This window comes from Lepus europaeus, chromosome 2 (assembly GCF_033115175.1).
Source record: "Lepus europaeus isolate LE1 chromosome 2, mLepTim1.pri, whole genome shotgun sequence".
Classification (NCBI taxonomy): domain Eukaryota; kingdom Metazoa; phylum Chordata; class Mammalia; order Lagomorpha; family Leporidae; genus Lepus; species Lepus europaeus.
In genome coordinates, this window is record NC_084828.1 from 151359065 (window position 1) to 151380638 (window position 21574).

The 21574-nt window shown below is 40.9% G+C and overlaps 1 protein-coding gene across 4 annotated transcripts in view; it reads right to left on the reverse strand.

Annotated features, from left to right (window-relative positions):
- Nucleotides 1-21574, reverse strand: part of ANKRD28 (ankyrin repeat domain 28) — a 186865-nt gene that overhangs the window by 76055 nt on the left and 89236 nt on the right. For all 4 annotated transcript variants that reach the window (XM_062214935.1, XM_062214944.1, XM_062214926.1 and 1 more), the window contains one exon: nt 11166-11244. In XM_062214935.1, the coding sequence (XP_062070919.1) occupies nt 11166-11244 (79 nt within the window). The remainder of the gene's footprint in view (nt 1-11165; nt 11245-21574) is intronic.

Sequence of the window (21574 nt, forward strand, 5' to 3'; positions counted from 1 at the left end):
TTTTAAAATTTTAATTATGGGGCCGGCATTGTGGTTAAGCAGGTTAAGCTACCATCTGCAATGCTGGCATCCCTTATAGGTATGAGTTCGAGTCCCAACTGTTCCACTTCTGATCCAGATCCCTACTAATGTGCCTGGGAAAGCAGCAGAAGATGGCCTGAGTGCCTGGGCCCCTGCCATCCATGTAGGAAATTAGGATAGAGTTCCAGGCTCCTGACTTTGGCCTGGCCCAGCCCAGCCCTGGCTGTTGTAGCCATCTGGAAATTGAACCAGTAGATGCAAGATCTCTCTCTGTCTTCCTCTGTAACACTGCCTGACAAATAAACAAATCTTATAAAAAATTTTTTTAAATTTATTTCATTTTATTTGAAGAAGAGGGAGTGGGAGGGGGCTATCTTCCATCTGCTGTGTCACTAGCAAATGCCTTTAACAGCCAGAGTGAAGTCAAAGCCTGAAACTGAATCAGGGTTAAAGATTTTAAAAGCTATTATTAAAATTGCTATATTGGTCTACTATGCTATGTTATATGTGTGTACATATTGTATGTCCACATGGGAAAATTTTATTAAGAGTTTTATTTTAAATGGCTTATAGATAAGATTGTCCATAAATTTAAGCTGCTAAAATCAATCAAAGATACATTTTAATTTGTGTGACCTAAATCTGTGTATCATATGTTTTAAACTTGTTGGTAGAAAGAAACTAAAAACATTTTATATGGTTGTGCTTAAGTTTACTGGTTAAACAAACTACACCATGTTAGATATTTAAGAGGTGTTTTCAAATACATGATTCTTAAAATTTATAGAAGGCATTGGACCTTCTGGTAAATGTTTTCTTAAGTTGTTATCTAATGGCTGAAATGGTCTGCTAAGTATTCATGTGATATTGCTATTGTCAGCAAGCGATCTAGGACTTGCTCCCTCATTTCTCTATTCTAAGCCCAACTTCTTTCATTTCTCTATTCTCTTCAAGGTAGGATGCACAATTTAATCTTTAGACCTTATAAAAGAGATGGCTAACATTTTTCTGTAATAGCATAGCCAAAATAAGAACTTAAATAATAATTTCATAGCTAGATTCACTTCGCCATCAGTGAAGTAAGCAGTAAGTAGAAAAAACCTCCCTTTCAGACCAAAGGGAAAGAAAGTTTTAAAGTGAGAATATAATTTTCCTCATGGGCATTGTCTACCTTAGAAAAACTACTACAGAACATGCCTGTGACTATAAACTTATAGTTCAGGCCACCGAAGATTAGAGATGGGACTTGGGCACTCCCTTGACTTGCATCCTCTGGTCTGCTTTAACACAAACCAGGAGGAAAAGAAAGCTAGGCATCAGAAGCAATGGGTGGCAGGCCTATTAATGGCTGATCTGTACAGTGATCTGCCCTCAAGGAGACCCAACAGGCCAGTCCACTGCAGTGGCTTTCAATGTGCTAAGCCTGGGCTTCAGCAGAAGTCAGCTTGTGAAGAGCCCTGGCAGCTCTGCCAAGAGTTGGATCACTGGAAATGGACCTGCCCTGGAGTCGAAGGATGCCCAGGTCAGAGCCACAGATCTTATTGGCTCTAAGCTGAAAAGCCCTTCACTCAGCCCAACTTCCAAAGTGACCACTGCAGCTGAGGGGATGGTCAAGTAGGGTCAGCAACATTGCAGGCAGAACTGTAAATTTCTTGTTAGAGATGCCACCTGCCTTTACCTGGCCAGCTCTCCTCCCAGGCCAGCCAAGTAATGAAAGTCAACAGAGTGCCTTCCCCTAGGAAGTTCACACCTCCCTTAGGATATACCCCATGTGAAGAGATAGATAGGTCTGGGCCTCTTAACTTACAAGGCCTAAAGCCCAACAGATTATTATCAAGCCCCTTCTATCAGATTCTATTTGCCTCTCAATCAGAAAACTTAATTGTAGCTTAGACAGCACCTTTCTTAGCTCCTCTAATAATGACTCTGTCCTTTGTTCTAGACCCTGTCTAGCACACTTGGGCCTCATTCCTTTGTAATCATAACCTCTACCACCAATGGCTCTACTCCCAACCTGTGTGTACTGATGGTCCTCTTCCCCACTTAATGCTGTATAATTGCTCAAACCTGGTAAATGCCACTCTTAGGATCATTGGTTACTATCCTCACTCTGTCTTTTATGACCTTGTCTAAATATGATCAGAGTCGGCAAACTTGGAAGGCTTCCATAGCCTTGGCAACTCATGACGAGAGCCTAGGGTGGTTACTGGCGCCATAAACTAGAGTGTCAATTTGTTGGGTCAACAACAGGAGCCACTGTGCACTTGCTCCTCATGTGGGATCTCTGTCCTTAATGTGCTGTACATTTTGATTTAATGCTATAACTAGTACTCAAACAGTATGTTTCACTTTGTGTTTCTATGTGGGTGCAAACTGTTGCAATCTTTATACTAAATTGATCTTCTGTATATAAGGAGAATTGAAAATGAATCTTGATGTGAATGGAAGGGGAGAGGGAGCAGGAGAGGGGAGGGAAGTTATGGGAGGGGGAAGCCATTGTAATCCATAAGCTGTACACTGGAAATTTATATTCATTAAATAAAAATTAAAAAATAAAAAAAAAAAAAAGAAAAGTCAACTCTATGAGAAATGGTTAGGCCATCTTTGAGGGTACCAATAAAACAAATATTTCTCCCGTCCACACTGGCTGATTAGTGTGTAGGTCACATATTAACAGAAAAATATGACACAGCAGTGGATATTCTAAGAACAGGAGCTGGCTGTGTTCCTGTAAAATGAGAAACAGTCCAAGGGCCATGAACATAGCGGTACTTCAGATGGTTCAGACTTTCAGGGCCCACTGCAGTATACTTTCTAAAGACAGAGACTTCTGCTCCACACACAGCACCCCGGCTAACTCTATATTCACATACACATCAAACTACAAAAGTCATTCTAGTACTGCAAAAACATTTCCAAGTACGGTTAACTAGTCTAAAATCTAGCTAGAGTATAGAAAACTAGCCACAAAAGCTAATAAAGGAGATGGAGGAGAAAAACATACCCACTCACAAAACAGTCTTTAAGAGCAACATGAGAGTGAATATAACCACCTCTGCTGGGCTAGTCACATGGAAGACTATAAGGTCACCAAGGAAGATTACTTCCTTTACTACCTTCTAGTCATTAAAACGGGAAAGAACATAATAAAAAAGCAGTCACATCACAACTGCTGAAGTCAGGTTACTGATAGGCCACGGCGGTAGAGAGAATACTGCCAAGAAACTGGAGACAATCAAGATACCAATTTAAAGATGTCATGACTGCTGCAAAAACAATACTTGCAGTAAACCTCGTATGTGCCATGAGTACATCTCATGAATTCCAAAACAGTTATATCCAACTGTACAATCAATATTTTCTTTACTAGACTTCTCTTCCCTCCGTTAATTCGAGCACATTGTCTAAATTTTCTTATAAGACAAATAAGCTGTCAGGGCTTACACTCACACACAAATAACTGAATTTGAATTCACCTTTTCAGGGTATACTGTGATCTGATTTCTGGTATTACATGCTGTAACTAACAAGCAAATACTAACTGCAAGATTAGCTAAATAGTATGTATACATGATATCGCAGCTAGGTTTTACAGAAAACTCCAGCTAACTTTCTCCTACCCACCTCTTCATTTAATAAATCACTCTATAAAAATACACTTTGAAATAATAGTTTTTAAAAATAAAAGATTGAGATTTCCAGAATTAAGTGAATGTTGATCTTATCTGGAGAAAAGCAATGTAAGTAACTAGAAAACAAAAGCAAAACCTCTTGATTTAATTAATTTGGACTAGTTTGGGCTCTAGACAGTAATGGAGCTGAAGCAAGGGTTGGTCTTATTAAGAGACCTTGTGGGTGAGTGGCAGGAGCCAAAGAAAGACCTGTTTCCTAACAGTAATTCTTCTTTTCAAAAAAAAAAGGGGGGGGGGCAGTGGTGAGCAGTGCTGTGGTGTAGTAGGCTAAGCCTCCACCTGCAGCACTGGCATCCCATATGGATACCAGTTCATGTCCCAGCTGCTCCTCTTCTGATCCAGCTCTCTGCTTATGGCCTGGGAAAGCAGTGGAAGACAGCCTAAGTGCTTGGGTCCCTGCACCCATGTGGAAAACCAGGAAGAAGCACCTGGCTTCAGACTGACCCAGCTTCGGCCATTGTGACCATTTGGGGGAGCGAACCAGCAGATTGAAGACCTTTCTCTCTGTCTTTCCCTCTCTGTAACTTTACTTCTCAAAGAAATTAAAAAATAAATTTAAAAAGATGTATTTGAAAGGCAGAGTGAGAGAGAGATTGATGGATCTTCCATCTCCTGGTTCACTCCCAAATGGCCACAACAGTTGGGGATGGGTCAGGCCAAAGTAAGCAGCAAAAACTGAAGGAACCAGAGCCATCATCCATTGCTCTGCAGGCACGTTAGCAGAGAGCTGTATTGGAAGCAACTAACCTGAACCTCGAACTAGTTTGTATACACCCCACAAGTGATAGCTTTTTTTAAAGACATTTATTTTCTGAAAGTTAGAAGTACAGTGGTGGGGGTGGGAGGGTGGGGCAGATCTTCCATCCGCTGATTTACTCCCCAAATGATTGCCACAGCTAAGACTGAGCCAAGCCAAAACCAGCAGCCAGGAACTCCATCCAGGTCTCCCATTGTGGGTGGCAGGCGTCCAAGCACTTGGGTCATCTTCTGCTGCTTTTCCCAGGCCATGGGCAGGTAGCTGGATGGGAAGGGAATAGCTGGGATGTGAACCAGTGCTTGTATGGGATGCCAGTGTTATAGGCAGTGGCTTTACCTACTACGCCACAACACCGACACCCCAAGTGGTAGCTTAATCCACTGTGTCACACTACTCACTGCCTAACAGTAATCAAGTAACCAGGAGATTCTTCACCTTGTTAATCGTAATCCTTGAATGTGTGCATGGGACTGAGGGATGAGAATGGGTCCCAGGTTTAAACAATACAGGGTGCTCTTTACAAAGTGAAATCTACATCAGCAGCTTCTATCAGGAATTTTCCATCTGACTCCAAGTCTCATCATGCAAAATAATGGCTCAGTAGCTTTCTTTCTAATGTAACCAGTCACCAAGTTCAGTCAATTCTTTGGTTTCTGAACAATTACCTGTAAAATAGGAGATTGTGCTAAATGATCCTTATGATCCATTTCCAGCGATAACAATATTCTCTTACCATGAAACACTCAGAAAATTATTTTACACTTACCAAATACCTTGTCAAATTGTCGGAATGTGTGCATTCTCCTAAAATTCATAAGCTGAAATCCTAACCTCACCAGTGATTGTATTAGGAGATGGGTCCTTAGGAGCTGTTTAGGTCATGGGCCTTCAGAAATTGTTAGTATTCTTACAAAAGAGGCCTTCAGTGGGCTTTCAGCTTGGTGGTTCCATATCCAGCTCCTGACTCCAGATTCCTGCTAATGCAGGCTTTGGAAGTGGCAATGATGGCTCAAGTAATAGGGTTCCTGCCACCCACACAGGAGACCTGGACACAGTTCCTAGGATATGTATTTGAGGAGTGAGCCAGGGGATGGGAGCTCTGCTTCTCAAATAAACGAATAATAAAGCTGGGAGTGGGGGCAGAGGGAGAGACCAAGAGAACTCCCTCCCTCAACCATTCTGATATGTGAGGTTATAGTGGAAAGACTGCTCTCTATGAGCAAGGAAGTAGGCTCTCATCAGATACCAGACAGGAAGATAGGAATTCCCAGACTCCAGCACCAAGAGAAAGGAATTCCGTTTATAAGCCACACAGTTTATAGTATTCTGTTGTAGCAGAACAAAAGGACTAAGACTCCTTGCTATACTTTAACTATATGAGGAAGTATCCTTATAATCTACACCAGGGGTCTTCAAATTATGGCTGCCAGTTGCTTAATTTGTAAAGTTTAACTGTAATCAGCTATCCCTGTTCATTTAAGTATAAACTATATAGCTTCTAGACTACAATAGAGCTGAATCATTGCAGAGTGGCCTGTAAAAACTATATGGCCTTTTATTTCAACTTCTGATCTAGGCCAAGCACTTGTTGATAGGTACTATTAAAAGTTATTTTTATTTTCATTATTATAAATAGCTTCATTAATCCTTTACCAAACTTTTATTTGCAGAGCGAACTGTCTTCTTTTCTGTTATAAGTCAAAGAAGAGATGGTACAGACCCAGTGAGCTGGGCCGGGTGCCAAACGCTTCCATCTCTCTTTCCAAACTGGAAATAACACTTTGTTTTGGCTGCCTAACAAAAGCAGTGGCAAAAGCTTCAGATTCTGTTTTCAGGTTGGGAATGGGATGAACAAAAACCAACTGCATTTTCACTTTGCCACTCACAGTACTGAAAAAAAGGAAGCTCTGCATTACTCTTTCTGAGACAGTGTTGCGGACATCAGCTATTGTGGGCTTCATTGTGTCTCCCCGACCTTCGCTCCCAAATTCCTATGCTGAAGCCTTTATCCTTGGAATCTCAGAAAGTGGCCCTACATGGAGACAGTCTTCACAGTCCTCACCAAGTTAAAGTGAGAACATTAGGGTAGATCCTAACCTAATCTGACTGCTGTCCTTGTAAGAAGAGATCTGGGCACACACATGTGAAAAGACCAAGGCAAGAGGTCTAGAACAGATCCTTTCTTCAAGGCTTTCCAAAGGAACCAGTCCTGCCAGCGCATTTATCTTGCACTTCCTGCCTCCAGAACTGTGAGTGATACAGGAAGTTTCTGGTGTTTAAGTCACTTAGTTTGTGGTATAGATAGTCATGGCTTGTTTAATGAAGAGGATATGTTCTAAGAAATGTGTTGTTATATGACTTGTCATTGTGTGAACACAGAGTGTAATTACACAGACCTGGGTTGTACAGCTTACTACACACCAAGGCTGTATGATGTGTATTTATATATATACACATCTATGGCATAGCCAATTACTCCTAGAACCATGACGAACAAACTACAAGAGGTTAAGTTGAACACAAGAGAAAATAACACAATCAAGATATAGTAAGACACCTTGCCTGATGTATGAGGTTGCTGGCAGGATAACATAGTATACTGTTTTATGGTAAACATTTTTAAAAATAAATATAGTTTAAAATAAGAACAAAAAGTGGATCAAGACACAAACCAGTGCCCCCTTGGGATGCTGGTGTTACAGGCAGCAGCTTTACCTGCTACGACACAATGCCAGTCCATTTACTTCTTTACTTGGATAACAGATCAGCTAGTTTCAAATCTAATTTATAACACAACTTCTTAAATTTATTATAAAGTTGGGGCTGACACTGTGGTGTAGCGGGTAAAGTTGCCACCTGCTGAGCCAGCATCCCATATGGGTGCTGGTTTGAGAACGGGCTGTTCCACTTCTAATCCAGCTCTCTGCTGTGGCCTGGGAAAGCAGTGGAAGATGGCCCAAGTCCTTGGGCGCCTGCACCCGTGTGGGAGACTTGGAAGAAGCTCCTGGCGCCTGATTTCAGATCAGCACAGCTCTGGCCGATGCAGCCAATTGGGGAGTGAACCAGCAGATGGAAGACCTCTCTTTCTCTCTCTCTGTGTAACTCTGACTTTCAAATAAATAAAAGAATCTTTAAAGAAATATATTATAAAGCTGCTATGACATACCCAGAATCTAATTTGGGCCTCAGCAGCCATGGCTTCCAAATCAGGTTTAGATAGACTCCCTAAAGCATCTCTACAGAACCTTATTATATTTACTGACGATAGTTAGTCCTACCCCTGCACTTGTGGTTTTGCTTTCTGTGGTTTTAATTACCTGAGGTAACTATGGTCCAAAAATATTAATGGAAAAGTCCAGAAGTGACATTTCCTAAGTACACCATTCTGAGTAGCCTGATGGAACTCTCATACTATCCCATTTGGCCACGAATCACACCTTTGTCCAGTGCTTGCATTCAAGAAAACCTTATTTCACTTAAAAATGGCCCCAAAGCACAAGAGCAGTAGTGCTGGAAATTCAGATACACCAAAGAAAAGTCATTACGTGCCTCCTTTAAGTGAAAAGGTGAACTTTCATGATTTAATAAGAAAAGAAAAATCATACACTGCGGTTGCTTAGTCTATAGTAAATTTTTATTGTTAACCTCTTACTCTAATTTATAAATCAGACTTTATCATGGGTGCATATGCTTAGGAGAAAAACAGTATATATAGGGTTTGGTACAATCTGAAGTTTCAGGCATTCCCTGATCATTGTACTGTCAGAATATTACTCTTCTGAAATTTATTCTGAATTAAAATTTGGATATGGTTAACCTTTACTAATTTGTAATTATGGAAATCTATTTCAGGACTTAGTTTATACTTGTTGACATCTCAGATGTGTAACATATGCTCCATTCTAATCAACTTTCAACATTAAGAGTTAATGGAGGGACCAGGGCTGTGGTGCAGTGGGTTAAAGCCCTGGCCTGAAGCACCGGCAGTCCATATGGGTGTCAGTTCTAGTCCCAGCTGCTCCTCTTCCGATCCAGCTCTCTGCTATGGGAAAGCAGTGGAAGATGGCCCAAGTCCTTGGGCTCCTGCACCCACATGGGAAGACCTGGAGGAAGCTCCTGGCTTCGGATCGGCTCAGCTCCGGCAGGTGCAGCCAACTGGGGAGTGAACCAGCAGATGGAAGACCTCTCTCACTCTCTTTGCCTCTCCTCTCTCTGTGTAACTCTGACTTTCAAATAAATAAAAATTTTTTCAAAAAGGAAAAAAAAGTCAATGGAAACTTTAAATCAATATATGAACAAATATCCACCAAAGTAAGACTCTTTCTGGTTCAGATTTCAGAATCTCTTCTGCTTTCTTTCTCAATTATTTAAAGGGTTATTTTTATAGATGTCCATGGTAATGGTCGTTATCATCTACAGTGTCAACTTTAACTGTCAGGTACACATCCCTTTACTACCTATCCTTTTTCTTATGACAGCTGTGCTACCTAATGAGCCTTTATTACCTGCTAAGCTTCTGGGGGGCCCTTCTCTGTACTTACATAAACCTTCAAATCTGTTTCTTGGCTCTAGAATTTGTTAAATAAGGATACACTTGCTCCATTTATAGAGCATATATAATCCTCCGTGATTACAGGAATATGCTCTTTTCCATTTTTCCCTTACAAGCAAGTCTTTTGACCACTTCAGGATGTGACTAGGTTTCAAAATTGGCAGAGGAGAATTTATAAGGAAGCATACCTTAAAGTCACAAAAAAAGGTAATTTCTGACATCATGGAACTTGTCAGGACCAAAAATGTTGAGGAAAGAAAAGAGAAGGGTTTATAACAGCTATAACTTTGAGTACCGTATGCCAAGTGCTTTTCCAGGCATCCAGATTGCAACATTTCATTCATTTCTTCAGGCCTCTAAAATTTATATTTACTCCTACTTTTCAAATGAGGACACTGAGGCACAGATACTGAGTAAATCCCCAACAATTACAGGGGTGTTACGAGGAAAAGTCAGGATTTGCACTCAAATCTGTGTTGCCAAAGTACCACCGCTCTTTACACTAACTGTTGCGAAGCTCCTGGCAACCCAGAGCCTGTTTCCTTTCTTTACTTTCTCATTTGTGAGTAAAACTCAGGTTCTAATTTAATAGAAACCTAGCCTTGAACTTCACTTCAACTCACATTATTCTACATCCAAAGAAGTTTTTATTTTATTTTTCTTAAACAGCAGCCTGTGTGATAAGTCTGAGGAGAAACACAATCTAAAGAATTTCAGCAGCATCCACAGGAAACCAATCATCTGCCTCCTTTCTCTTTTCACTTACCTGAGCCCTTCAACCCTACACAACTGTCCCGTGTCTCCATCTCACCTCTCCTCACTTCCACTGAAGAACAAGGACACTGAGACCAAAATGGAAACAAACTTCTCAAAAAGAGAGAGCCAGAACCGCAGGTCCATTCAGCAAGTACATCAGGCCCCTGCGTGCTGTCCCTGCGTACTCAACAACCACAGACTGAATTTATCTCAACTAAAAAGAAATGGGATTTTTTTTTTCTTAAACTCCTTTCCTGTTCTTATCTCTAATAAATTTCAGTTGAAACCTATTGAACTAGCATTCATAGAGAATGGACATCTTTAAGCTAGTGCATTAGAGGTAAATTTATTCATAAAGAAACTAACAATACTAGCTGAGCCCATCTTTAACCATATTTAATTCCACCACATAATCAAACTCATGTTATAAAAATCAAATTTTAAAAACTTTTTATGAATTTGTAATGGAAAAACTTTATTTGAACTACTATTTAGTGGGAACTTCATGCAAAATTTTTCTCAGCCCTCCTTCACGCAAAATTTCAAAGCAAGGACATTTTTTCAATGTTTGCAATATGACATTTTAGGCTCAAAACAACTAAATCAACTATATTCATCATTTCCCAATAAATATCATGGCAACAATCTGGCTATGTGACAAAATACTTCCAAGCGCTGACTTCCTGTTCTAGGACTGTAGGCAGTTTGAACCACAAGAAGAGCTATTTTTCTCTAAGAGACAGTTCAGCACAGCTACATATAATAAAGACTTGAACAGATTAAAAGAAATAAAAAAGTAAAGTACAACTTTATTACGAAGGGTTTTACAGGTCCTCAAATGGAATTATGTAAAACTATATAAGATAGCACTCTTGCTGGCACGGGCTTCAAAACATACCTACAACCAGACGACTGCCGCCCGCCTCCACTGCCATACTTGGTAGGAGGCACTGCCGCCTTCCCGTGCAGAGCTGCAGCCATCTCCCAGTCGCTGCGTGTGCAGTAAGGCCCACTCCAGGTACTCCACGTAAAACTAAAGAGCACTTACCATACTTCTTTTATCCTGCCATACCTTTACATTCTTCCATAACATTCGTCATCATTTAATATAGAATAAAATCTATTTATGTTTATTGGCTATTTTTTCTTATCTGAAAATAAACTCTGCAAGGCAGTCATCTTTGTTTTTTCATGTACTCTAATTGGCACTCAGAATAATCAGAACAGGATACACGCACAATATTTACAGAATAAATGAATAAGTAAATTTCAGCTTTTCAACAAAGACCAAGAACCAGATCATGCACTAAGTAGTCAATTATGTTTTGGAAACATTAATTATGACAAAAATATTCATAATGTGTTCTTATTAGAGAGGTCACCATACCAGATAAAATGAGCAGTTCAATGATTTCTGCATCTCCAAGATAGGCAGCAGCATGCAGTGGGGTTCTCTTTTCACTGTCCTGTAATAAGCAGGGAAAGTAGAACTTAAGTTTTAAAATAAGGTTAATTTTCACATTGTATAAATGAAAAAAAATCATTATTAACTACAAACACTACTTGCACAGCTTTAGTCTAATCTTTTAATCTTATTAATTAAATAAAAGGTATTTCCCTGTAGGAAGAAGCAAAGTCTTAAAAAAACCCCTTTTTAAAAAAAATACTAGCATAAAGTACAGCAAAGAATAAACACAAAGCTCTAACATGACCAAGAAATAGCTTCTTACACTTTATGTGCATACAGATCTGGTTGCTGATACCCATTGACAAATCTCTTTTACTTTATATTATTCTTTTATTTTCACCAATGTATTTACACAGCTTAGAAATATTGATTAGCCGGCGCCGCGGCTCACTAGGCTAATCCTCCGCCTTGCGGCGCCGGCACACTGGGTTCTAGTCCCGGTTGGGGCGCCGGATTCTGTCCCGGTTGCCCCTCTTCCAGGCCAGCTCTCTGCTGTGGCCCGGGAGTGCAGTGGAGGATGGCCCAAGTGCTTGGGCCCTGCACCCCATGGGAGACCAGGAGAAGCACCTGGCTCCTGCCATCGGATCAGCGCGGTGCGCCGGCTGCAGCGCGCCAGCCGCGGCGGCCATTGGAGGGTGAACCAATGGCAAAAGGAAGACCTTTCTCTCTGTCTCTCTCACTGTCCACTCTGCCTGTCAAAGATTAAAAAAAATATATATATTGATTGACCTTATTAAATAAAACAAATCTTAAGAAATCAAAAGATTCACTTATCAAAATGTTTCCATAGGAAAACCCAGTCACAAAGAGAAAACATCTCTGGGGAATTAAAATTATCCTTTAACGCTATCTTACAATTTTTCTTTATGTTGTTGTCAGTATTAATTTCAACCTCAAAGAATACTGATTCTGTTTTAGTATAAAAAGTACATATTCCTCCAGGAGGAGAAGCTACATTTAATGCATTGCTTCATGGACCTCTTCCTTGAAAATAGTGCTCTCCAGTTAGGGAAGCAAGATCTTAGGGTAAGGCCACATTCAGGGATTTTTATTTTAGGATTTATTGATTTTGTTTGAAAGGCAGAGTTAGAGGGGAGGGGAGGGAAGGGGAGGAGAGGAGAGGGGAGGAGAGGGAGAGTATTTCACATTTGAATTCACTCCCCAAATGGCCACAACAGCCAGGGCTAAAAGCCAGGGAGCCTGGAACTCCACCTGGGTCCCCCATGTGCATGGCAGGGGCCAGTACTTGAGCCATCTCCTGCTGCTTTCCAAGGTGCATTAGCAGAGAGCTGGATTGGAAATGGAGCGGCTGGGACACGAACTGGCACTTCATGTGGCAGCCTAACCTGCTAAGCCACAATGCTGGCCCCATATTCAGGGATTTTTAATTGATACTTTCCCCCTCCCTCCAAAACACACACACACACAAATTTTAAAATAGAGTGTTGCTGAACTGGCTGCATTTGCCAAGGTTTAGAAGAACTTATTCTGAAACTTAAATCCAGTATCTCTGACGAAGGTGAAAGGCTGTTAGTAGCTTTCTGCTGTTCTCCCTTTTGTCCACAGGAATAAGTTTTAGCTGGTCATTTAGCATGCAGAGAGAGAGAGTACATTCCTAGCCTCCCTTACAGCTGTGTTACTTAATGTGGTAGTGCAAGTTTCCAGATCATCTTCAACACAAAAGACCACTACTCCAGAGCTGGGCTAATCTTCTTCCATTTTGCAAGGCTGGAAGGCAGATAGAAACCTGAACCACAACTGACCATGCAGATATGGGCCAGTATCTTAAGACTGTTAAGCAAGAAGATCCTAAACAATCCTCACCAGCTTGAAATACTGACTTTCAGACAAAGAAATCATTTATTTAAAATTGGTATTTTCAATTGCCCTGTGTATTTTGATATTTTTATTTAGAAGTTTTGTTTGCTTTCTGATATTAGGTGTAAGTTACTCTGTGTTACATATAATATCTTTTTACCCCTTATTAATATTTTACAGCAGTATTTTTTGTAATGTGAGGCTGCAGAATTTTTCCCTTTTGTTATTCTGTATGTGAAAGATTACAACATAAAGCTACTCTGCGATTTGAGTGCTCAGAACTGAACATTTCTGTAGACCCTGTGGCATTTGTCTCTCTAGTGTGATACATAAAGGTGCAATTAACAGATTTATTATTCTAATTAAGTGTGCTTTCACACATCAGCAGTATAAAAGCTAACATATTATATGGTCTTGCAACAGTTTTAAGCCTCTGCATAATTAATACTAAAAATGCATGATTTCTTTTCTAATAGACTTCTAAAATTATAATTTTAGGGTTAACTTTGTACAGTTGACTTTTTGACATAGCAAGGCCAAATAACTTTCAGAATATTTTTTTCTTCTGTGTTAAGTAAAAAGGACATTTTTCACATATAAGTGGGCTAACCAGTATTTTCAAAAGAATTTATCACCGTGCAACAAACACTAGCTTGTCGTTAATTATGGCAAGTTCCTTATTGGTGTATGTGAAATTAGCAAAAACTGCAGTTGTAACACAATTGAATGATTCTCCCCCACAAACACTCTATCACCCAGGTTAACTTACAGTTCTATTAACATCGAGGTTGATAAAATACTATTGACAAAAAAAGATTACAAAAAAACCAAAATTATTTGGCATGTCCATCTTACATGCTACATCTCCTACAAAAAACTAAATATTCTAACAGTGGAGAAATGAAAAGTTAACCTCACTGCTGATGTATGCATGATCTAGTACACAGATGTCATTTTATTTTCAAAGCACTACAGTGAAATATATAAATAAAAAAAAATTTTTAGTCCAGCGCCACGGCTCACTTGGCTAATCCTCCACCTGCAGCATCAGCACTCTGGGTTCTAGTCCTGGTCAGGGCGCCGGATTCTGCCCCAGTTGCTCCTCTTCCAGTCCAGCTCTCTGCTGTGGCCCAGGAAAGCAGTGGAGGATGGCCCAAGTGCTTGGGCCCTGCACCCGCATGGGAGACCAGGAGAAGCACCTGGCTCCTGGCTTCGGATCGGCATAGTGCGCCGGCTGTAGTGGCCATTTGGGAGGTGAACCAACAGAAGGAAGACCTTTCTCTCTGTCTCTCACTGTCTAACTCTGCCTGTCAAAAAAAAATTTTTTTGGCCGGTGCTGCGGCTCACTAGGCTAATCCTCTGCCTGCAGCGCCGGCACCCCGGGTTCTAGTCTCTGTTGGGGCGCCGGTTCTGTCCCGGTTGCTCCTCTTCCAATCCAGCTCTCTGCTGTGGCCCGGGAGTGCAGTGGAGGATGGCCCAGGTCCTTGGGCCCTGCACCCACATGGCTCCTGGCTATGGATTGGTGTTACCCGCCGGCCTTGGCGGCCACTTGGGGGGGGTGAACCAATGGAAAAAGGAAGACCTTTCTCTCTGTCTCTCTCTAACTCTGCCTGTCAAAAATTTTTTTTTAAAATTTTAGATACTTTATTTTGGGGTCCTCTACCCATATTAGAATACAGTTACCATTTCCAAAATTAAAATATATATATATGACAAATTCAGGGCTGGTGTTGCAGTGCAGTGGGTTAAGCCACCACTTGCAATGCCACTAGCATCCCATATCAGAGAGTCAGTTCCAAACCCAGCTGCGCTGCTTCCCATCCTGCTTCTTGCTAATGCGCCTGGGAAGGCTGCAGATGATGGTTCATCTGCTACCCACGTGGGAGACCAGGACGCAGTTCCAGGCTCCTAGCTTTGGCCTGCCACAGCCATCTGGAAAGTGCAACAGTGGAAGGAAGATCTCTCCCGCCCGCTCTCTGCCTTTGTCTCTCCCCCCCTCCACCTACTTGGTCTCCCTCCTTCCCTCTCTGTTCTCCCCATCACTCAGTTTTTCAAATAAATAAATCACTTTTTAAAAATGAAAATTTTATTTCATTTTTAAATAATTTTTTGGTTTAGGAAAGTCAATTAAGAAAGAATGGTTGGGAACACTAAGACTATATTGGGAAAAAAACTATAAAATCAAAAACCCATGCTAGGCAAAAGAAGGATTATATATCTATGGAGAATCTAAAAAAGGCTTAACAATAGTATGTAAAGATATTATAAAGATACATATATAACTTAAAATTGTGGTCTCTTTGTATATTTCTTCTTTTAATCACAATTCTAAATCATAATCAAATTATAAATAACTATAAATTGTAATTATAATTTAATTTAAATTATAAGTTATAATTATACTTTAATTTTAATTGTAATTGTAATTTTAATTGTGATACTGGTTTTGTCCTTACAAAAGTACTCAAGAGAGGGTGGTATAGGGCTATTGATGTCAAACTACTTATTAGTAAGCTGATGGCTTCTGTATCTCAAACCATGATTTAAAAAAAAAAAAAGTAGTCTTGTGGAAATTAAAGAAATATTTATTTGAAAGGCAGAATCACAGAGAGGCAGAGGCAGACAGAGAGAGATAGAGACAGAGAGAGAGAGAGATCTTCCATCTGCTGGTTCACTCCCCAGATGGCTACAATAGCCAGAGCTGGGCCAATCTGAAGTCAGGATCCAGGAGCTCCAGCATGGGTGCAGGGGCCCAAGGACTTGGGCCATCTTCTACTGCTTTCCCAGGCCATAGCAGAGAGCTGGATCGGAAGTAGAGTAGCCAGGATTCAAACTGGCGCCCATATGGGATGCCAGCACTGCAGGCGGCAGCTTTACCTGCTACACCACAGCGCAGGCCCCAAGAGAGCACTTTTTTTATTTTAATATATATACTGCCAAGAAATAGAATGCTCTGAACAGAAACCACTCCAACAGCTACATCTAGCTAACACTAAAATATCTGGATTTATTCAAATATGGGTCCTATTTTAATCATTTGCTAAAAAGGACTCTGTGTCTAGACTTTTCAGTATTACTCTTCATAGTTTTAAATATGATCAGATATAATCAAACTGAGGAATGTATCTAGTGAACATAGTTTATCATGTTCAGATAGCACAGGGACAAGGAAAATGAGTCATTTGTATATGCGAGATGTCTGTAATTCTGTGACTCAATACTTCGAACACTACTAATGTGTTAGATGACTCATATGATCATGCTTTTTCCTCTCTATAAATCAAGTTAAAAAAAAGGGGAACTGGCTAATTTTGGAAGAAAATTTATGTGTCATATTTTATTTTACTACAGTTAAATGCTGGAAACTAGGCAATAAGATTCCCTTCAGAAAAATCTGTAAAAATGAAAAAATGAGTATTTCCTTATACACAGCAATACACTTCAAGGAATTTTTTTTAAAGACGAAGATAGGGCTGGCGCTGTGGCATAGTAGGCTAAGCATCCACCTGCAGCGCTAGCATCCCATATGGGCGCTGGCTGCTCCTCTCCTGATCTGGCTCCCTGCTATGGCCTGGTAAAGCAGAAGAGGTTGGCCCAAGCGCTTGGGCCCCTGCACCCGCATGGGTGACCCAGAGGAAACTCCTGGCTGCTGGCTTCAGATCGGCCTAGCTCTGGCTGTTGCAGCCATTTAGGGAGTGAACCCATGGATGGAGGACCTTTTTCTTAGTCTCTCCCTCTCTCTGTGATGCTCTCTCTCAAATAAATTAAAAAAAAAAAAATCTTAAAAAAAAAAAAGATGTAAATAGTACTAAAATGTGCAGATACAATGAATAAGTATATTTATTGAATGATTACAGAAAGCAAAATGCTGGGCTGGGGCTGTGGCTCAACAGGCTAATCCTCCACCTAGCGGCGCCGGCACACTGGGTTCTAGTCCCGGTCGGGGCGCCGGATTCTGTCCCAGTTGCCCCTCTTCCAGGCCAGCTCTCTGCTATGGCCCGGGAAGGCAGTGGAGGATGGCCCAAGTGCTTGGGCCCTGCACCCCATGGGAGACCAGGAGAAGCACCTGGCTCCTGCCTTCGGATCAGTGTGATGCGCCGGCCACAGCGCGCCAGCCGCAGTGGCCATTGGAGGGTGAACCAATGGCAAAGGAAGACCTTTCTCTCTGTCTCTCTTTCTCACTGTCCACTCTGCCAGTAAAAAAAGAAAAAAAAAAAAAAAAACTACTGAAATGACAGATACACTGGGCATCCTATTCCAAGTACTGAATTTACTTCATCCTACAAATTTAGTAGTTACTGGATACTTCCAATTAAGACCCACCTGCTTTTCATACTAGAGAAATAAAACACCAGAATTATAATATACATCAGTAACAGGGCCAACAAGAATCACAACTAGGAATGATGTTAAGAAATTGGAAGAAATAGAGTTCCCTAGTTCCAGATTCCCTCACAAAAATCCAACTATCATCTATTCATAGAGAAGAATATCTTTGTAAATACCCTAGCACTCTGGAGAGAGGCTGAGATACCCTCTTGGATGAAAGAACTGAGAAAAGCCATGTTGGAAGGGTAAGAGGAATCATTTTCCTTTGACTGGGTGAGCACACTGCTCCACAGAGAATTTTTCTGGGAGCATGGTTTCTACAGTGAGAAAAGAAAACCAGAGGAGGACATTCAGCTTCTCCAGCATCCTGGGATGTTTCAGACAGTCCCAGAGACCACTGCGAGTGAAAGGGCTCAATCATCTGGGGTCAGCTACACAGGGCCAGAAGCATGGACAGAGGTCCCAGTGAGCAGTAAAGGATCTTAGTTAGTGGCTCTGAGGTGCCTCACTACAGAAACCAACGTCACTCTGCAAGAAGCACAGTAGACAGGTCTGCCACGCTTGAGTCCCTAGGCTTCATCAGCCTGGATGCTCCACTTTAGGGTTCCCTAGACCTGAAGCAAGTGCATGACAGTGAGTATGTGCACAAGGCAGTATCCCGCCCCACCTGACCCTAGTAGCTTGTAAGAGCCCCACCCAGTCTCAAAGCTCTGTGCAAGACTTCCTCAGTACAGCAAACAACACTATGCCCACGTTATCATTTTGGGGGTGGGGGTGGGGTGGTGAGGAAGCAAAGATTTCGAAGCAGTAAACCCAGAGACCTTGCCTATCCTCGGAGCCCAGCCTGGGACAGCAGTGCTATTCAGTCAGAGAATACACCTCTGTTAGAGGTGATCACAGATCCCAGCCATCATCTATCGCATCACTGCACCACAGCAGCTCCACTCAACCTCACAGCAGAGGTAACGGACAAGCCAACTACAGAAACTGACAGCAAATTCTGCTGGTCCACAGATGCTATCAGCTACCCCAGCAAGAAACTCATGCTAGACTGCTGAAGAGCTATCATCACCAAAGAACACCAACAAACCTGAAGATACGGTTATTTCCATGCAAAATGCAGACAGCAACACAAGAACACAAGAATTTTGAAGAATCAGGGCAATGTGACACCATCAAAAGGAACTAATGAAGCTTAAATGATGGACCCTGAAGAAACGGAGATCTATGAAATGACAAAGAATTAAGAATAATCTTGGGGCTGCTTCTATGGTATAGTGGGTAAAGCCTCCGCCTACAGTGTTGGCATCCCATATGGGTGCAGGTTCGAGTCCTGGCTGCTCCACTTCCAATCCAGCTCTCGGCTCTGGAAAAGCAGAAGATGGCCCAAGTCCTTGGGCCCCTGCACCTGTGTGGGAGACCCTGAGGAAGCTCCTGGCTCCTAGCTTTGGATCAGTGCAGCTCCACCTGTGGCAGCCAACTGGGGAGTGAACTAGCGGATGGAAGACCTCTCTCTCTCTGCCTCTCCTTCTCTCTCTGTGTAACTCTGACTTTCAAATAAACACATCTTAAAAAAAAAAAAAAACACCTCCTTATCCCATAATAAAAAATAATAATTTAAAGAAATTAAGAGCAACTTTTTTCTATACACACAAAATGTGGATAGAGTATTAAATGAAATTTGGGCAATGATTCATGATGAAAGTGAAAACTTGGACAAAGAAACAGAACAATAAAAAAAGAAAATGTGCAAATAGAGGGTACAATAATTGAACTGAAAAAAAAACGGCAGAAAGCTTTAAAGGAAGATTTAATCAAGCAGAAGAATCAGTGAGCTAGAGACAGGACATTTAAACTAACCCTCTCAGAGAAGCAAAAAGAAAAAAGAATGAAGAGGGCCTATGAGAATATGGTTCACAATTCGCAGAACTAACTTGCATATAGGAAGTAGAAGAGAGAGAAAAAAGAAAGCATATATAAGAAAATAGTGGTTCTATGAGGCCGGTGCTGTGGCGTAGTGGGTCAAGCCATTGCCTGTAGTGCCAGCATCCCATATGGACGCTGGTTCAAGTCCCAGCTGCTCCACTTCCAATCCAGCTCTCTGCTATGGCCTGGGATAGCAGTAGAAGATGGTCCAAGTCCTTGGGCCCCTGCACCCGTGTGAGAGACCCAGAAGAAGCTCCTGGCTCCTGGCTCCAGATAGGCGCAGCCCCAGCAGTTGCGGCCAACTGGGGAGGGAACCAGCAGATGGTTTCTCTCTCTGCCTCTCTGTGTAGCTCTTTCAAACAAATAAATAATATTTTTTAAAAAAGGAAAGTAGTGGTTCTACTTTTCCAAATATGGGGAAATATGTAAAAATTCAGGTATAGGAACCTCAGAGTTTGCCAACAAAATTCAAATCAAAGAGAAGTTCATCAAGGTACATTATAATCAAACTATCAAAAATCACAGATGGGCGAGCATTTTCCAAGTGTTTTGAAAACTCTAGCTGAGACAATTTGCATCCCAAATAGGAGTTATCTGAGTCTGAGTCCAAGCTCTGTCTCGTAATTCCAGGTTCCTACTGATGAACACCCTGAGACAGCAGGTGATAGCTCAAGTGGTTGGGCTGCTGCCACACCCATGGACATGGAGACCCTAGACTGAGTACCCACCACGAACTTTGGCACAAACCCAGTCTGGGCTGTTGTGGGCTTCCGGGAGCAAACCACCAAGTGGGAGATCACTGTCTCTTGTCTCTTAAATAAAAATGTTGAGAGAAAAAGATCAAAGATAATAAATTGTTGAAGTAGCAAGAGATTAGAAACATATACAAAGGAATCGAGTTCTTTAAGCGTGGATAAAATGTCACTAATTTACTGTAAAGGTGGTATGTAAAGCAATTTTATAATAAATATGAAGGTTAAAACACAAAACTATCAAAAATAACTGTAGCTTCAATAAATTACTAAGGGGAACAAATTACATAAAAACATTAACCTTTGATATCCAAATCATAAATGTAAATGAGGGGGAAAGTGCAGAATTTTTGAGTGTTATTGAAGTTGTTGTCACTTCAGAGTACTCTAATAGAAAGTGTTTTATGTAAGCCTCCCAGTAACTACAAAACAAAAATCTCTTAAGTTGGAGGGTAGTGTTGTGGTATAACAGGTAAAGTCATTGCCTGCATCACCAGCATCCCATATGGGTGCTGGTTCAGGTCCTGGCTGCTCCACTTTCAATGGCCTGTGAAGAGCAGTAGAAGATGGCCCAAGTGTTTAGGCCCCTGCCACACACATGGGAAACCTGGAAGAAATGCCTGGTTCCTAACTTTGGCCTACCCCAGTACATGCCAAACATGTCTCTCTCACTCTCTTTCTAAATCTGTAACTCTTTCAAATAAATAAATGAATCTTAAAAAAAAAAAAAGAAAGAAAGAAAAACCCTGAATAGTTACACAAGACTCAGAAAAGATTCAACGATTCAAAGCATACCGCCAATTAAAAAAAAAAATAAAAAACCCATCTAACAATCAAACTTCCAAGGAAGACAGCAAGAGAAAAAAAAAAAAAAAACTACAACAAAACAATCAGAAAACAGATTACAAAATATCTATAGCCAGTCCTCACCTATCAATGATTACCTTGAATGCAAATGACTCAAACTTATCAACCAAAAAGATGAATTTGTAAAAAAGCAACAAAAAAGCCCATCGAAGATCCAGCTATGTGTTGTCTATAAAAGATTCACTTTATTAGTGAGGAAAAACAGACTGAAAATGAAGGGATGAAATCAAGATACTGATGGAAAAAAGCCAAAAGATGTCAAGTGTAACTGTAATTATATGGGACAAAGTAGATCATGTCAATAATTGTAAAGAGACAGAGTGGGTAATTATATAATGATAAAAATCACGATTCATCAAGAGCCTATAACAATTATAAATAAATATACAATTAACATTAGAGCATAAATATATAAAGCACATGATCTCAAGGGACAGATAACAATACAGTAATAGTAGGGACTTCAATACCTTAATTTCAACAATGAACAAATCACACAGAAAAATCAATAAGGACACACACACTGGACTTAAATTACACTTTAGACTAAATGACAGACATACACATAATATTTTAACCAACAGTCAAATAATATACGTTATTCTTAAGTGCATGTGGGAACATTCTCCAGATTAG